Source organism: Pollicipes pollicipes, unplaced genomic scaffold (genome assembly GCF_011947565.3).
Source record: "Pollicipes pollicipes isolate AB1234 unplaced genomic scaffold, Ppol_2.1 Scaffold_4881;HRSCAF=5763_pilon_pilon_pilon, whole genome shotgun sequence".
Taxonomy (NCBI): Eukaryota; Metazoa; Arthropoda; class Thecostraca; order Pollicipedomorpha; family Pollicipedidae; genus Pollicipes; species Pollicipes pollicipes.
Genome location: NW_023596576.1, coordinates 14,378,765 through 14,395,907, shown reverse-complemented (window position 1 = coordinate 14,395,907; position 17,143 = coordinate 14,378,765). Strand labels below are relative to the sequence as shown.

Sequence of the window (17,143 nt, the reverse complement as noted above, 5' to 3'; positions counted from 1 at the left end):
AGTACGCCGTAATGCTAAACGGTCCTAAAACAAAAGGCTTGGAGTGAAAGTGACGGTTGGGTGACGATAGTAACAACTAGATAAAGTACTGTGGGAACGAACAAGTCGCTACCCATTGAGTGCGTCATCGTTGTGTACGATGGACAAATCACCTTGCCAGACACTAAAAACACGAGTCGGGTAGCAACACGCTCACCGCACACAAAAACTGTTACCTCGCACAGCCAGGAGGCGTCATTAACGGCGAGGCGAGTGTCAGCGTGACGTCAGACCGTGACGTCAGACCGTGACGTCAGACCGTGACGTCAGACCGTGACGTCAGACAGTGACGTCAGACAGTGGCGTCAGATTGTGACGTCAGACAGTAACGTCAGCGGCGCACCGAGTCCTACCTGGTGGTGCCCATGTTCTCCATAGACGAGTTGATGTCGCCGTGGCGCGCGCGCGCCGCTGCCAGCTGCGCCGAGGTGCTCAGAGGCCGACTGCGCCGGATGGTCGGCAGCCGAGACACAAATGACGCGTTGTGCTTGAAGCTGGAAGTGGCGCAGACGAGTCATGCGACGCAAGGGCGGCGCTTGGGCGGAGGCGACGTTGGGGAGACGTTGCGGCGGTGGCGACGCCGGGCTGCCCCGACGTCGGGGGCTGCTGTGGTGGGGGCCACCGATGTCATCGTTGTGTGCTTAATGGGAGCCAGCGGTTCATGAAACTGCTGCTGAGTGGGCTGGCTTAAAAATACATTTTATCAGGGTTTGAGGTGGCTCGATCCTCGGATTATGTGACAACAGAAAGTATTTCGCTCCCGTTCCCGAAAATACGCGGCTCCGATCACGCTTTTAGGCGCAGTGCGGCAGAGTTTGGGCACTCCATGCCTAATTGGGTAGTCACAAGAACAACATTTACATGATCAACCGGATGAAGTATCCATGTGGGCAGTCCGAGTGCGCGTCTATATCTGTACCTCCATAGTTGGGCGTGAGTGGACTATTATATTAAATGAATGCGGCCCAGTTTTTGAAGCACCTTGTCATGGAGCCCTGTCGAAGGCAGTGATTACACCAGCGCCCAGAGTCCATGCTCACACCATTCCGCCCAGGGGTAAAAGGGGTAGAAGGAATTGGAACTAGGGCCCCCAGGTGGAAGTCGAATGTGCTAACCACGCCTCCATTACACCCATTTGCGGGCGGCTATTGAGCGCACAGATGTGAGATAGACACTTCAACCCAACACATGCTAAAAACGGCAGCACGATAGCAGCGGGACCGCTACAAGCAAAAATGGGTACCACTCTGAGAAGGTAAACGCTCTCAGCGATATATATATATATATATATATATATATATATATATATATATGTTTGATTAAAAATAACTACTTACCCAGCATTGAGGAGCTTTTTGACGCATCGTTCTAGTTTCCAGGCCTTTGACTTGGCACCATGGCTTGGATTGAAGATGGTTCGCACAAAATTGCTCATATAGTCATCGCTCCTTAGAAGACTTTAGAAGACTTTCAGTGTTCTCCGACGATGAGATAGGATCTCGAAACGTTAGAATGTAAGGAACGATGAATATATGAGCAATTGCGTGCGAACCATCTATAATCTAAGCGATGATGCCAGGTTAAAGGCCCGGAAACTAGAACGATGCGTCAAAAAGCTCGTCAATGCTGAGTCAGGAGTTATCTTTAATCAAACATGAGAAAAGGAAGGAATCTGAAAACATATTCCTAAATATATATATATATATATATATATATATATATATATATATATATATATATATTACTGCGGCAGGACCCTCACCACACATAAGCCAGATGTAGGATTGCTGCAAGGGAAATAAAGACGCCTGTATTTGCCCGAGGGCGACCGTCAAGACGTTACAAAACAATGTCTGGTTCACAGTCTCCGGACGACAGAGACCGGACCAGTGGAGATCAACAAGAGACTGGCCGATGCCAAATATGCATCCTGACGGCATGGCCAATAGGTGTGAAGGCCGCTAATGAAGGGGGAAGAAATGAGCCCCGCAGATGTAGATTCCTACGCAGGAAACACGTCATCAAGAACGTTGATGAGCTGCGTTACTTAATCTTGACGGAAATCATGGCACGAGCACAAATGTTGAAACAATTGTGACGTTGTCTGCATAGCAGCATGACGTCACATACACGAGGACCATACTCCTTTCGCACACAACAAATCCCGAGGCCTGTAATCGGATAACTAATGTAGCGACCATGTACTAGCAGACACTTGTCCTAAATTACACATCAGCTGTAAATCAGCGGCAGCTCTAACGTGACATCTAGTGGCCGAGATGTGCAGCTTACCGAGGTAAGGACAGCCGCAAAGCAAGCAGTATTGGTACACCATACCATCGATAATCTACGCTGCAATGATCACAAGGCCCACAATGCAATGCATGCAAGCCAGACTACAATGTGTTCCCAAGCACGCTAACATATGCATCTCATTGCTCGACGTTTCAGCGGAGTTTAAATTCATCTACGATTTTGAAACACCCCATAATGACTGCATCACTTTTTAAGTGCATATTTGCCGCATGGTTGGGCTTGCAAGCTGGATTATTCATTAAACTTCCTTCAATGCTGGAAGCTGTCTAGTTATTTTCATCATCCAGACCTGCTCATACATCGAACGAAACCACCCCACCCGGCCAATCCCGCCGAAGCAGAACAGACGCCCAACGAGCACGCGCGACCATCCGAGACAGAGGCGTGTCCAGGACGCCGGAGCACCTGTCCACGGTGGCACGGGTGGTCGGCAGCTGGAGCCGGCCGGGGCGGCGCCCGGACGGCCCGACGCTGCGTCTGGCTGCCTGGACGGAGCGCTGGACCCAGGCGCGAGGACACCCCGTGTGAGGACGCCTGGAGCCCGGCGGCTGTCCCCGAGACCCAGCCCTCGGATGGGCTGCAGTGTCCCTGCTGATGTCCACTCCACACCCACAGCCTCTCCTCCGCCCTCAGCGGAGTACCCTTCCGTAGCGATCGCATAACGTCGATAGCCCGGAAATGTAAGCCCAGGTCTACCAAGACGACTTAGTTATTCGAAAGACGCATGCCATAAAGCTCCTCATGAGTACTGGAGTTACAATATCGGGCCTTGCAGAGGCGCACAGCTGGTCCTGTCTGCTTGTTGAACAGAACGACTCGAGTCATTCGTACCGCGAGTAAAATAAGGTGAATATAGCATGCAGGCAACGGAGAAGAAAGTAAAACAAACAAAGCGTAATACGTGAGGGAGATGTAAGGCGAATATAGAATGAGAAACAGAGGACGAGAAGGGAGAGATAAAGAGGGAAAGAGGAGATAGCCATGTCAAAATGAAAGGGCGAAGGACAAACGAATATCACTACGCCAACGAATACCACCCATGCAGAGGCTAATTCATTAGTCATTGTCCAGGCTTAAGCTGCAGCGCAGCGCATGTCCCATATTGTTAATGAGCATGGCAGCATCCAAACGATTCAGAGATTCATTTCCGACAAATGTGTAGTCCCTTCACCCGACGTGACTGAAATTCGATAAAAGGAAGTCCAAAACTTTTCTCCGAAAGACTATTAAAACACCGCTGAGAAGCTTCCCAACTCTGCAGATTTCCAGGACACGTCTCAATACTCCAGGACGACCATTTAGGTCGGAGCTGAGCCGGCTTTCTGGCGGAAGTTAGTCGGCTGCGCTGGCGGCGCCGCGTGGACCGCTCTGGCTGCGCTGGCGGGCGGCACGTCCCTGCTGGAGCCCTACGGATTACATGCGCCTCCCGTGCCAGCTGGAGCTCCGGCCTAGCCGCGCCAGGCGTTCGGCGGCGGCCGGCGCCAGCCCCGGCCCCGCCGCGCGGCGCGTGCTGCTACGTGCCGCCGATGCTACGCGCCCCACGGTACTTACAAGCCTGAGCTCGAGGGGGGAAGCAGCGGCCGTAGGTGCATGGGAACCTGCTCCTCAGCCTTGGCCCTTGGCGGACGACAGGAACAAACATCACACGACACCCGAGCGACAGCGGAGGCCGTCCGCACGCACGGAGGACCGAGTGTGCACAATCCGGCGGGGGTTGGGGATAACACAGATTGGTGGTATGAGCATTAACTACGTGACGGTGCACAACACGTGGTCGAACACTGGCTTTGCGTCTATGTACATGGGGCACATATAAGCCGGGTGCTAACACACGAGACTGTGGAAGGACTGAGCCTGCAATGCAATGGTGGAACGAGCTGTGATTGAATGAAGTACATTAACAGCGAGGTAGGTAATGTTGTTTGCTGCCATTAACCGATGAAACGATTGGACGCTTGAATCATCGTGTTTTGAAAGCAGTCTCGTTGTTAGTTCTCTTTGACCTTTTAAAATCCACCTTAAAATGTCAAAATGCTAAAATCTGTACTCATATAAGCATCATCTGGGAAAAAGCGGGAGGCAGAAAAATCAACAGCAAAAAAAAAAAAAACGCCGGGTTGGACAGACCCAAAATCGTCCGCATAAAAATACGGGGGCACATATTGTTTGAGCGTTTTGCTGAACAGACCACAATGACACTGCAAAGTATGTGAAATAAATAGCCATCAAACCTTCGAAGACGCCTCCCAGACCACGCTAGCAGTAAATCATGACGAGGTCCATCAGCGGTCGGCTCTGTCCGCCGGCAGGAGGCCCGGCTACCGCCTGACCTGGCCGGCGCTGTCAGCAGCACTCACGTGGGCGGGCTGGGGTAGGGCACCTGGTGCACGCGCCACGTGGCCACCGAGAGCGAGTGCTCGTCGGCCGCGTAACAGCGCCACAGGCACTGGATCAAGATGGCGGCCGGGTGGCGTCGCCGGATCATATGCTTCTGCCGCTGCTGCTGCTGCACCTTCAGCGCCAGGCCAGAGCCCAGGATGCCCTGCCGGCGTGGAGGTCGGGTACGTGTGCGGCGAAGGCCATCCAGGGTCAGGGGCAGAGAGCGCGTGCTCAGGGACGGCTGTGTCACAGCGCTGCACTGCCTGTGCAAACCTCTGCAGTTTGGTCTGACAGAAGTCGGGAGGTAGAACCGCCGGATAAACGGGATTGGCTCCACTTTGGAGGTACGTTCAGGGCACATGCAAGCTCAGCAGGTGCTCTGAAGCCAAAGACACTCCTCTGTCAACCACTCGAATGTGTTCCAAAAGGTATGTACACTGCAGTCGCACTAGATGCGAGTGATGCTGCTCCCCCAGAGCATTTCTGCTGCATTTCTGCTCCCCTCATTTCTGCTGCTCTGGTTCGCGTCCCCGGTATCCGTACTGCTCCTTGTTTCAGAATCATGTTGGCTCCAAAATTGTTGTGATGTTGATGAATGGCCTCTTATTTGAAGCCGCGTGCTATGGATGCTGCTGCTACAGGAATATGATAATAGTGATGCACTGATGTGTTTAGATAACTAGTGGACCAACAAATCAGACACTTGCTGCGAGCATTGAGACGCTCAAGGCAGCATTGGTGGGGTTAGACCCCCCCCCCCCCCGCCCCACACGCCAAAGTATACAAAAGGACACCCCTGTTCTACGGTATTGTGGAAAGACGCTGAGCTCGCAATCCAGTGGAGTCGAATCTGAGTCCTGGACGGATGCTCCATCGGCATGGCTGACCTGGAGGGGTCAGCTGACATGGGCCAAAATGGATCGACCTGGCTCGGGCGGCCGAGCAGTAGCATTTACGCCACATAAGACCCTCCGCAAGCCTGTCTGGCAACAAGACACGAAAGTCTAATTCCCCGATGAACTGGGCCGCAGCAGCCTGGCAGATGAGTTCAGCGTATGCGGAGCACGCCTTGCCTCACAGGTGCTCCAAGCCCAAAGTAATCCATGGAAAACATTTACCATTAGTGGCTTGAACAAGAGCTTCGGCGCCAAGCCGCCGCGGTTCGCCCAGATCGCCGCGCCATCGAAGAGAGAGAGAGAGAGAGAGAGAGAGAGAGAGAGAGAGAGAGAGAGAGAGAGAGAGAGAGAGAGAGAGAGAGAGAGAGAGAGAGAGAGAGAGAGATATATATATATATATATATATATATATATATATATATATATATATATGTGTGTGTGTGGTGTGTGTGTGTGTGTGTGTGTGTGTGTGTATGTGTGTGTGGGTGTGGGGGTGGGTGTGGGTGTGGGTGGGTGTGGGTGTGGGTGTGGGTGTGGGTGTGGGTGTGGGTGTGGGTGTGGGTGTGGGTGTGGGTGTGGGTGTGGGTGTGGGTGTGGGTGTGGGTGTGGGTGTGGATGTGGATGTGGGTGTGGGTGTGGGTGTGGGTGTGGGTGTGGGTGTGGGTGTGGGTGTGGGTGTGGGTGTGTGGGTTGCGTGCATTTTGACATGCTCCCAACGGCCAGCACACCCTTTTCGACGCCAGACACCAACGTGGCGCGCATACCGCTGGCCCGCAAAGAAAATGGCGGTCAGGCCAAACCCCCGAAGACAGATACCCTCAGGCTTCGTTCCGGTGCGCAAAACCCCCTCACCCTACCTTGTTGGCAATAGCACTATGTGCTTCTTTCGCCACTGAGTTTTCTGATGTGTTACTTCTGGTTGCACTTCATCTTAATTTGTGCACCAATCATTCGGCGTCTGTCTCTCCTTCCATAAGTACTATACGACGCGGCCTCCACTCTCCGGGCTTCACGGTTGCATTGCATTCAGAAAAGCAATTCCAACGCCGCCACTAATGCAAGTGTACGTCGTGCAGCAATTGCTTTGCTTTGAAGGCTCTAGGCTTTCTCATACAGGGTCCAGTTATTATGTCGCCGTTCTCTATTTGCCCTTTCTGAGAAACATCAGGCCCCAATTTCGCGCGTTGCACAGCAGCAAATCAGCGTCATCGTGTAGTTTATTCCGGCGCCCAGCGCGCCGACTGTATAGCCAGTCAGTCCAATGCATCAATACCCTAGACAGGACGACTATGCGGGAAACCTGGCACTAGCAATATGAACTTGAGAAGAAAAAAAAACATGTAAAAAGACGCGATCCCCTTCTAACTCGGCGGAAGGGTGGACCACCGAGGAATGACTGCCGATGGCCAGACAGCAAACAGCGTAGCTCCGACAGCATGACCTTATTTCCAACTCCGCAGTCGCGCCATATATCCCACTGGCCGTTCCGCTCCGAGGCAATCCAATACCACAAAAAGTCATCCGTGGACGGCTGGGCCGCGTGAACGTGACACCCCATCCCGCCTCGTCGTCACCAACTTCGGCTCCCCTGCGCACTACCCACGCTCGCCGCATCGACGGTCCGGCGGCATTGCAAGCCTATCGATTGCGGTCGGGCGGTCCAATTAGAAGGCCCGCCGAAGTCGACGGCGCCGGCCGCCGGACGTAACGACGCCGCCGCGCGGCGATGCACGTTGCTGATTGATGTCCGCGTCTGGCTTCGCGTTGCATTCAGCGACAGTGGCAGGCCCCGCCGCGGCCGCGACGGTGGGCGGTCAGGGAGGGGCGTGGGCGGGTCGGCGGCGGGTCGGCCCACACGCCGACGGCGCCACGTGCGACCCAGGAACCGCGAGGAATGGACGCTTCAAGTGCTCCGCAGTGTCCGCTGATGGAATTGGCGGCGGTGTCTATTTTTGACGGGGTACGCCAGCCGCCTCGCGTGCAGACCGCGCTGCGCGAGGCGCGCCGCGCGCTGGCCGCCGCTCACGACGCCGGCGGCCACCGAGCTCGCCGCGGCCGGTGTGTTGATGTCGGACGTGCCGCTTGCTGCTACGCGCCGTTTCTCGAGGCACAATGGCCACCGTTACACGCATTGCACGGCGTGTCGCCGCTGGCGGCGTACATGGCGCGGCGGCCATGCGCGCCTTCATAATGAGTTGTGACGTCATGACTCCCCATGACTCGCAGGCAGCGCCATTTCGGAGTTCAGTACGCCAGCCACACATGTGCATTTGAGCGCTTGCCCAAGGCTTGTCAATTTCGTCGGCCGGAATGCAGAGGAGGGCGTGGTGGGCGTTCATGGGCATTGCCCAAATGGCTGTAACTCAGTTTTCTGGCGTGTGGGAATGGCTTGTATGACTACAACCCGTGCACGCTGTACGAATGAGCGTGTGAAATATAACTACACCCTGTATACAGCATTGTTCTTTCATGACTATAACCTGTGAATTTTTGTTTTAAAAGGCACTTTAATCTTGGGTTTCACTGTGCATACCAGACGGTAGAAGACTGCAATTTCAATAATGTGGCATAATCCATTTTTCACCGATTCACTACCAGCGACTTAATATTTCAAGCATCTCAGCCTGTGCTGGGAACGCCCAGTCTCCTCGGTGACTCCAGGGTAGTGTTCACCACTAACTCATATCGATAGCCCCGCAAGCGTGCCGTTAGCTGGAGCGAATGTTCATTCGAACAGATTACCCATCAGTACTACCAGCACATTGCGAACACTACAATGCCGGCGACCATTGCACAGGCAATATATCCGTTTCCTTGCCAACCTCAGCTGACATCCATCAACAATGATTTGGAAGCGGGAAGCTGCTGTGTCTTGTGAAGCTTACACAAATGATTTCTTAACACCGTGCGGTTTATATCGTCAGGCTTCCTCCGAAGAGGTGACTGTCGGGAAGAGAAAAGTACCTTACGCACCTATGCAAGGAAAATAAGGCTGACTTGGCTGCCAGTCACACTCAGTCTTCGACAAGATGCTATGTCTCGTTTGAGCGTCGCCAGATATACCCTATTCAACGCAGCTGCCCAAAGAATGCGATTGTCCCACCCGCCCATGCTGCCTATTTCTTATAAGTGTCCTTATAGAATCTGAGTTATCTCGTCAAGCTCTGGTTTGTCTCCGTTGCTCAATGATCTGTGGCACGCACAAGTCGTTACTGCCCTGGTGATGGGTTTTATTTCCGTCATCTCTTAGTGGTGTATCTGCACCATTACGGCCACTGAATCATGGAATGAGGAGAAAAATGTTGGGTTATAACTGTTTCAAGCCCAAATGCGTTTTACACTGCTGTCATAACTCATCACGCATCTGCTGGGATATCAGTTATTTATAAAACTAGAAGAGCACCCATTGAATGTGACCGTAAACACCTCCATGAAGCACTTCCATGCCGATTTCCTTTTCTTGGCAAGTGACGCACGTGCTTTTGCGTCACCCAGGCTCTGTCTCTGACAGGCTTACAACCTAATTTTAAAAATCGGCGTTGGCCCGTGTGGCGACTCCAGTACTAAGATTTTTGGCTTGGACTCAGTGGCGGACAGTGTTTGCTTTAGCAGAGTGGAACTCGTGGGCGAGCGCCGTCCAATAGCTGCCTGTTCACTGCGGTGACTCTTTCTCTGGCGGCAGCGGCTGACGGAGTTTCGGGGAGTATCGCGCGCCCAGCGCTTACATTGCCGCTTTCGTGGCGTCCGCGGTGATGTGGAGACGTGGTGACGTGGCCGCCTGCGCCGTCGCCTCCGTTACTGCGTTACTGCGGTACGTCACGCGCCGTAACGCGCTGTCGCCCCACGGTCTGTCGTGAGCGACACGCACGATCGCTCGGCGCTTATGGACGCCACACTGGCCCAGGGGACCGTCGCGGAGCCGGTCGTCCGCCGCCCGGCATGCCTCTGCCCTATCCCTTCGAACTGAGGAGTGGTAAGCGGTGTATGGACTGATGAGAAAAACAATAGTCGAAAAAATAATGTCTGCACTTACACCGAAATCAGCACGATAGATGTGCGCGGCAGCGTTTCCTGATAACGTGGACCTGGAAGTTAGTCTGCACAAAGGCCGACATCCACACCCTGTACTGCCCACGCGTGTGCTGTTTCAGACGTGGGAGTTTCCCATCGTTTCATATAGTAGGGCGCCAACGCAGTGCGTAATGCAACGAAGCGTACAATCCCGTCGGTGCGGGAGGGCTTTCCCGCTTGCCCAGTCAATACACCGTCGGTTGGAAGGTACTGGCGCACGTTCTTGTGCCGGCGTCAGTTTTGGCGCGCAGTAATTGTGTTATATGTCTCGGGCTGCTGATGACCAGGCATTCCTCTGCCGCGCGCAAAAAAAACGCCGCTACCTTCACGCTCGGAGAAGTCACAGCACAGGGACGCGGAGCCTGTCACGACCTGTGATCACATGACCACGCGACCACAAACTGCATATCGTCTCAGAGCCAACAAGAAAAAAGGAGATGTTGACCTCACAAACATACCGTCTAACGATCTCGCTTGTCTTCATCGGCTGCGTAGGTATGCCTCAACGCGTCATCGGCATCGGCTCTGTGCCGCGCCGCGTGGAGAACTCACCGCTGGCAGCGCGAAGAACGATATTCCTAGTAAGGCACATGCAGACGCGATGAGCTTGCCCTTCCACGTGATGGGGACAATATCGCCGTAGCCGACTGTGCAGAGCGTCACCTGGGGGGATAATGCGACCGATGCTGTCACCCTGTAAGCCTCAGGCGCGGCCATGGGTCGTACTACACGTTGGGCACAATTATCACACTTTTGAGCTTCCATCTAACACGAGAATTTGGCTGACCGCTAATTCTGGTGATTTTTCACAACTCAGCAAAGAAAACACAGTTAGCTCACATTAAGCATGCATAAAATCGTAGCTTTCAGAGCGCACTTGGCAAGCTGCGTAAGGGAGATAACTTGAAGTTTGTTGTTAATTAACGTTAGAGCCTGCAAGTCGGAAGAAACAAATAAAAAGAAAATGACTGAATATTTGTCCTCCATTTCAAATAGATACCCCAGTTCTTGTACAGATTAAAACGCTCCCTTAAAATAAAAACCCGACAAAGTAAAACACCGATTCAGCTCAGGTCACTGATCGCATGCGAACACCATTTTTACTTACTACGCCCCACCACAACGCGTCAGCGTATGACGAGAACTGCTCCCCATTCGAGTCCTTCTCAGCTAGATAAACAAGAAATGAGGCGATGATGAGACCTAAAAACCCGATGTATAATGTCGTGATGAGTTCCTGCAAAAACGGCGAGAACGTTACTGGAGGTGTGCATCACTACCTTGGCCAACAGCATCACAGGGGAACAAAGTTCAATTCCTGTAACGTGTTAACAACCAAATACAACGGGCATCCGCAAGAATAACCAGACCAACTCATGCGTTCCCACAAACACCAGACTTCTGAAACACCGACTCATTACTAGCGGTAGCAGTCCGATGCTAACGGGCTGCAGCCGCGTGGCATCGACCACACCCTCGTCAATTACCGACGTCCAAGTCCACGCGCCGGCGTCCGCGCGTCCATTCCGACGCGTCGCCGACGAGCGTGGCTCACCTGCCTGTGGGCGTACACGACGGACCCGAGCAGCTTCCACGTGCCGCCTCGTCGGTCCATGCGCACCATGCGCAGGATCTGGAAGAAGCGCAGCACGCGCAGTGCCGAGGCGGCGAACACCTGGCCACCAGTGACGAGGCCCAGCACGCCAGAGCCCAGCCCCAGCACGACCAGTGACGCTAGGATGGTCACCATGTCTGCCAACGGCGAACGGTCGTCACCATGTCTGCCAACGACGAGCGGTCGTTACTCTGTCTGCGAACGGCGGACGGTCGTCACCATGTCTGCCAACGACGAACGGTCGTTGCTGTGTCTGCGAACGGCGAACGGTCGTTACCATGTCTGCCAACGACGAATGGTCGTTACTATGTCTGCGAACAGCGTCCGGCGATTACTATGTCTGTGAACGAATGGCCACGGGCCGCTGGACTGTTCGTTGCCAAGTCATGCCTTGTCATACCACGTTAGTCATACCTTGGATTGTTCGGCTGCTTCTTCGTAAAGAATAGCAGCACGTATGTTGCAGCACGTGTTTACTAGACACCCGGACGAAAATTGAATAGTTCTTAGCCAGAAGCTAGCTTACACCACGCCATGTTTAAAAAACAGCGAGGGTGATTCACCACCCCAGAGACAATATACACCTTTCAGTGCATGCTTTCGGGGTTGTCTCCATAGACATGACAGGTTGCGGCCGGACACGGACCTCACCAGAGGCGGACTCACCAGCGTCTGCGGACCCCACCAGAGGCGGACCGCCACGCGGGACAGCGGACCGACTGACGGGACCCGCGCGCCGGCCCGCCGTGTCCTGGCCCGCTGCCACTCTCCCTGGCACGTGGCATCGCCGCCGTCTCCCCATGCATGAGCGCCATGGTAGGGCCATTTTCTGATTCAGCGAACCAGGAAATGTGCGGTCGCCGATGCTCTGTCGCGTGCAAGCAGCATAACCCCGAGCCGGGGCGGGGTAGAGCCGACTGTGACATCGGGCTACGGAACGCTCGAAAAGCCGGCCGCTATCTCCAAAAGCTTAAGCATCTGGCTGCGCGCATGTCACATATATCGGTTCAACGATAAAATTTGGTGCTTCTAGAGAAATTATTGTAAATTATTGATATAGCTATTGTAATGCAAATCCAGAACAGCAATTACATTTTTCTTGCTCATTTCACTTTTTTGCTCTCTAGTCCATCACATCCCGCTCACTGGAGCCGTAAAATGGCTGACACAAATAACAAACATGCAGCTGAAAAGGTGTACGCACATACACCCAACTAAGTACTTAATCACAAAATGTAACACCCTCAAGCCTGATGTCATGCGGCTAGGCATAAACGAAATCTGAAGTGACATTATAATATTTCAGTCGAAATCAATATTGCGATATTTAACCAGCATATCCACTTCGTCTAGCAAATATTGTGATGCGTCTCAAATATATCAAAATGTACTAGCATTCATGAATTAAAGCGATCCTAACTCTACAATTTAGGCCCTATTAAATCCCACTTAGTTGGATGTTTAAAGAGATAGCGGCCTTTGCCGAAATCACGAATGAGCTCTGATGCCGTTTAACGCTGCTGGAAACCAGTTAACTTCCCTTAAGCCACGCAATAACGTCATTGCCATCCAGTTGGATGCTGGTTGGCGCGGCGAATTTAATGGCCTCTGAGCCGGACCAAGCGTGGCCAATTACGCTGCCATGGGCTCTGTCAAGGCCAGAACTCTGGCCAGGCACACAAGTTCTGTTGCTAAATACCCGGACAGGTCAGAACTTTCAGCGCTGACGTCGGCAGCAGAGGAACAGTCCACATGCGATTGTGCAGGTCAAATACCAGGACGTGGCAAATCTGTTATCGCTGACCGTACAATTGTGCAACTGACGTACACTGACGTACAATATTCAATTTGTGTCCTTGTATATACCTCCAAGGCACTTGCAGTCATGTTCTGTCATGTTTTCAGGCTCGGCTACGTAGAATAGAATTATACCGTGCACGCGTGATGCTGATGGCGCAGCAGAAGTTGTTTTCATTGGAAGGGGGTCTCTGCTACTGCAAATTGGCGCGAGGAAAACGCGAAAATGTCGACGCCCCGCGTTATATGTTGCGCTGGGTTCAACACGAATCCTAAGCTGTTCCCGTCTCACGCTGGCCCGGGTGGTGATGTCATGAATAACGGCGTAAGTTAAACCATTAAACAACCTGAAATCTGCTGGGATCTGCTCGGCTTCGCTGTTCCACACAGTTAAACGCCATTGGAAGCTTCGTCAGGCGAGAGTGCAGTACTGCTAGGTGCAGGACAACCCCACTGCGCGTTCTCCGTACGTGCAGCATTGGGCTAGCATTAGCTTTGTGTTGTTTCTTCAACAAAATGAAGCCCACGAGGCCATCCAGCATACTATGCTTTGTACAGGCGAGCCGTTCTTTTCACTTTTACCGTCTCACATGTGCTCGCATGAACCCCTTTCCAATCCCTTCCGCATCTCTGCAAGATGCTGGGCATCCCAAATCAATATACCCCATTTAAAATGATGATATCTCATTGATTGAGCGCCCGATATCATTCATTTATTATATTTATCCTATCCATATTGTAAATATTGGGGATTGAGCCATGAACATAGGGTGCATCCAATAATTCAGTCTCCAACATGGCACAGATTAGTAGGGATGAGTAAACAAACTTGCTTAGTCACGTCGAACTCGGTTTTCTAATTTCACCTCGCTCGGCGCACTCGCCCAATCTCAGTCTCCTAAACTTCAAGCGAGCGTTCAGTAATATCATACACCGGATATCGTACGGCGCACGTGCTCGGCGTGGGCCAAGAGGTGCGCCACCATGTGCATTGAAAGGGAAGGAGGACGCATGGAGTATGAAATTCGTGAGTAACAGACTTCAGCGAGGGTTCTATAATTGCATGTGAAAAACATGTTTGCATCATGCCTTGGAAAGTATATATCACGTACCTTTTTATATTATTTGCGCATTTCAAAATTTCTTCAGAAGTGAAGGAGTGGTGAACAAAAAAGTGATATACGTATCCGGAAATCCGGTACAACCTGATTTCAAGCGTGCCTGACGTCCCTGATTTCACGGGGGAGTGGGGCAGCATGTAGCCCATCATCAAACAGCTGCTGAGCATCAACCCGAGAATCTTTCACCGACGCTCATCGCGGGCAGCGCACCATCAGCAGCCGTCTGCAGCGAGCATGCCACAAAACCACCGACTTTCCGAGCTACCAGTGTCCCGATGAAGCCCTGGCCAATACCAGGTTTGTCTTCAGCACACACAGAACACAGCAAACATGGAGGTCCTTTGGCTCGCGGAGGAGTTGCTACACGAATATAGCGGTTACACATTTCGTTATGATTATTCCCTTGGAGAAAACATATACCTGTCTAGGTTCTACAAATGACCGACGGTTTCTGTTGCGATGGCCACACATGGGCCGCCTTCATACATACCAATTACCGTAAATCAATACGTTTATCAGATGAGAGCAGAGTGTGTGCCCCAGAGCTGCCGCCGATCCTGCCCTCACTGGCCCCCACAAAACAAGATAAACCTTCAGCGCACAAACATATGGCTGAATAAATGGTCACGTCACGGCTTTTACCCAGCGGCTTTAGTCATTCCTTAAAGATACAATCGCCCAATCATGCGGAGAATGCCTGACACACACTGTTCACCTCATCAACACTACAATAAATAATTGCGCCCTGGATATCAGACTGCGTTGGAAGTTATTAAAAGGGCCATGCAACACCAATACATTTTTCAGCCCAGTGCAGCCATCATCCTCTTCCGCACTCAGAGATTTCCGCGCTAATTACCAGGTCCTTGCGCTCTTTCCTCCTATCCGCACTGTACCCCCCCCCCCCCCTCCCCCTCTCTTCCATCGCATCACGTGCTTCATCGAAAAGAGCGCTTCCAGTAGAACCGGCCCAAGATGCGCCGAGACGTTATCCTCAGGAGATCAGCGCTATGCTCTGGCATCGACGACACCGATATCACGAATCGTAACCTTTTTGAGAGCACCTCGCTCGCCCGCTCCCACCATCTCTGCCAAATGTAATTCAAACATACCAAATTCAAATCAAACTCTATCAATTTCTTGTTGCGCGTATCGCATGTCAACAGCTGGAAGTCCTCCCAAGTAAAAGATCGGTTATACGACCACCCGCTTCCCATGGGGACTGAGTTCATACCCATCAGCTACCCATTCATTTTCTGGTGTGCCCACCCGTTGCCCTCCCGTTTGAATTTATCCACTCCTTGGTCTCTTAATTATGAAAGAGTATCAGTAGCGTTTACGCATAAACTGCACATCAAACTGAGTAAATTGCGTCGCACAGTGCGTTCATAGTTGCAAAAGTGGTGAGATCTTTTTGTTTGCTACAGAATTATGCCTTGAACTGGAATCATACGGTAAAAAGTGGAGTCAGGATCCATATACCAAGCACTGCTCATAGTGAGCTCTGATCACGGAAGTCAACCCAATCAAAATAATGGAGTTATTTTTAATAAGCTAATTATGATTAAGAGACGAGGAAGCAGCAATCTTGTGTAATATTGATTTTATTCTACACCTGATGCTTTGCGAGGGCCTTGTCCATACGCGTAACCACCCCAATTCGTTTTCAAAATATATGCCTAACTCAACCCGCTACCCGTTCCATAGGGCAGCCATGATCTTACTCGCGCTACGCAAATCGCCTGTTTCAACTTGATATTTGTACATCCCTCAGGTCATTCGTTTTCCTGTTTGGCGGCATTTCTCTTTGACTTCTAGCGCTACTTAAAATTGGGCGATGCCATTGATAAACGGTTTCTCGTCCCACTCCATTAACAAAACAAACAAAAAACAGCACGTTAGAGGTTTTCTTCATGAGGTGAGCAACCATCTTTTCAAGTTTGGACTTTCCCAGGATTGAAACCACAATCGCCTCAGACTTCTTGCTTTAAAGGATTGCCGGCCTTCCACTTGGTTTCGACTGCGGACTAGTCAGAAGAGACAGGGAAATCTCTGGTGCCGCAAGCCTCGGCACAACAGCAACAGTTATGTGAAAACCCGTCACTGCAAGCGGGCTGAACCAATCATCGCGCGCTGCACGCACCAAAAAGAAAAAATCAAGACTTGAAATGAAACGCGGAGGAAGGCTACGGCGTTGAAAGAGAATAACTATGTAGGCTGCCGCAAAACAGGCTTGCCCAAAGATGGTGACGGACTGTTCTATCCAGACAAACCCGATTTCATTCTATGCGCTTCACAAATTCCCGTACACGCACAGAAAGGCCGTGCGAGCGCCGTGTGCGCTCGTGTGTACAACACACACACACACACACACACACACACACACACACACACACACACACACACACACACACCACAACACACACACACACACACACACACACACACACACACAACACACACACACACACAACACACACACACACACACACACACACACACACACACACCACACACACACACACCACACACCACACACACACACACACACACACACACACACACACACCACACACACACACACACACACACACACACACACACACACACACACACACACCACACACACACACACACACACAACCAACCAACCACACACACACACACCACACACACCACACCACACACACACACACACACACACACACACACACCACCACACACCACACACACACACCACACACACAACACACACACACCACCACACACACACACAAACACACACCATACACACACACACCACACACACACACACCACAACACACACACACCCACACACACACACCACACACACACCCACCACACACCACCACACACCACACACACACACACACCACACATACCACACA

General features: G+C 52.0%; 1 protein-coding gene across 1 annotated transcript in view; it reads right to left on the bottom strand.

Moving 5' to 3' along the window:
• Positions 1 to 388: 388 nt before the first annotated feature.
• The window catches only part of LOC119100018 (potassium voltage-gated channel subfamily KQT member 5), a 26,219-nt gene continuing 9,464 nt past the window's right edge, over positions 389 to 17,143 (bottom strand). Inside the window, exons 3-9 of the mRNA XM_037223135.1 lie at positions 11,963 to 11,988; positions 11,257 to 11,482; positions 10,810 to 10,938; positions 10,254 to 10,364; positions 4,713 to 4,897; positions 3,907 to 3,972; positions 389 to 533 (exon numbers count right to left, since the gene is read on the bottom strand). Coding sequence (XP_037079030.1) covers positions 389 to 533; positions 3,907 to 3,972; positions 4,713 to 4,897; positions 10,254 to 10,364; positions 10,810 to 10,938; positions 11,257 to 11,482; positions 11,963 to 11,988 — 888 coding nt within the window. The remainder of the gene's footprint in view (positions 534 to 3,906; positions 3,973 to 4,712; positions 4,898 to 10,253; positions 10,365 to 10,809; positions 10,939 to 11,256; positions 11,483 to 11,962; positions 11,989 to 17,143) is intronic.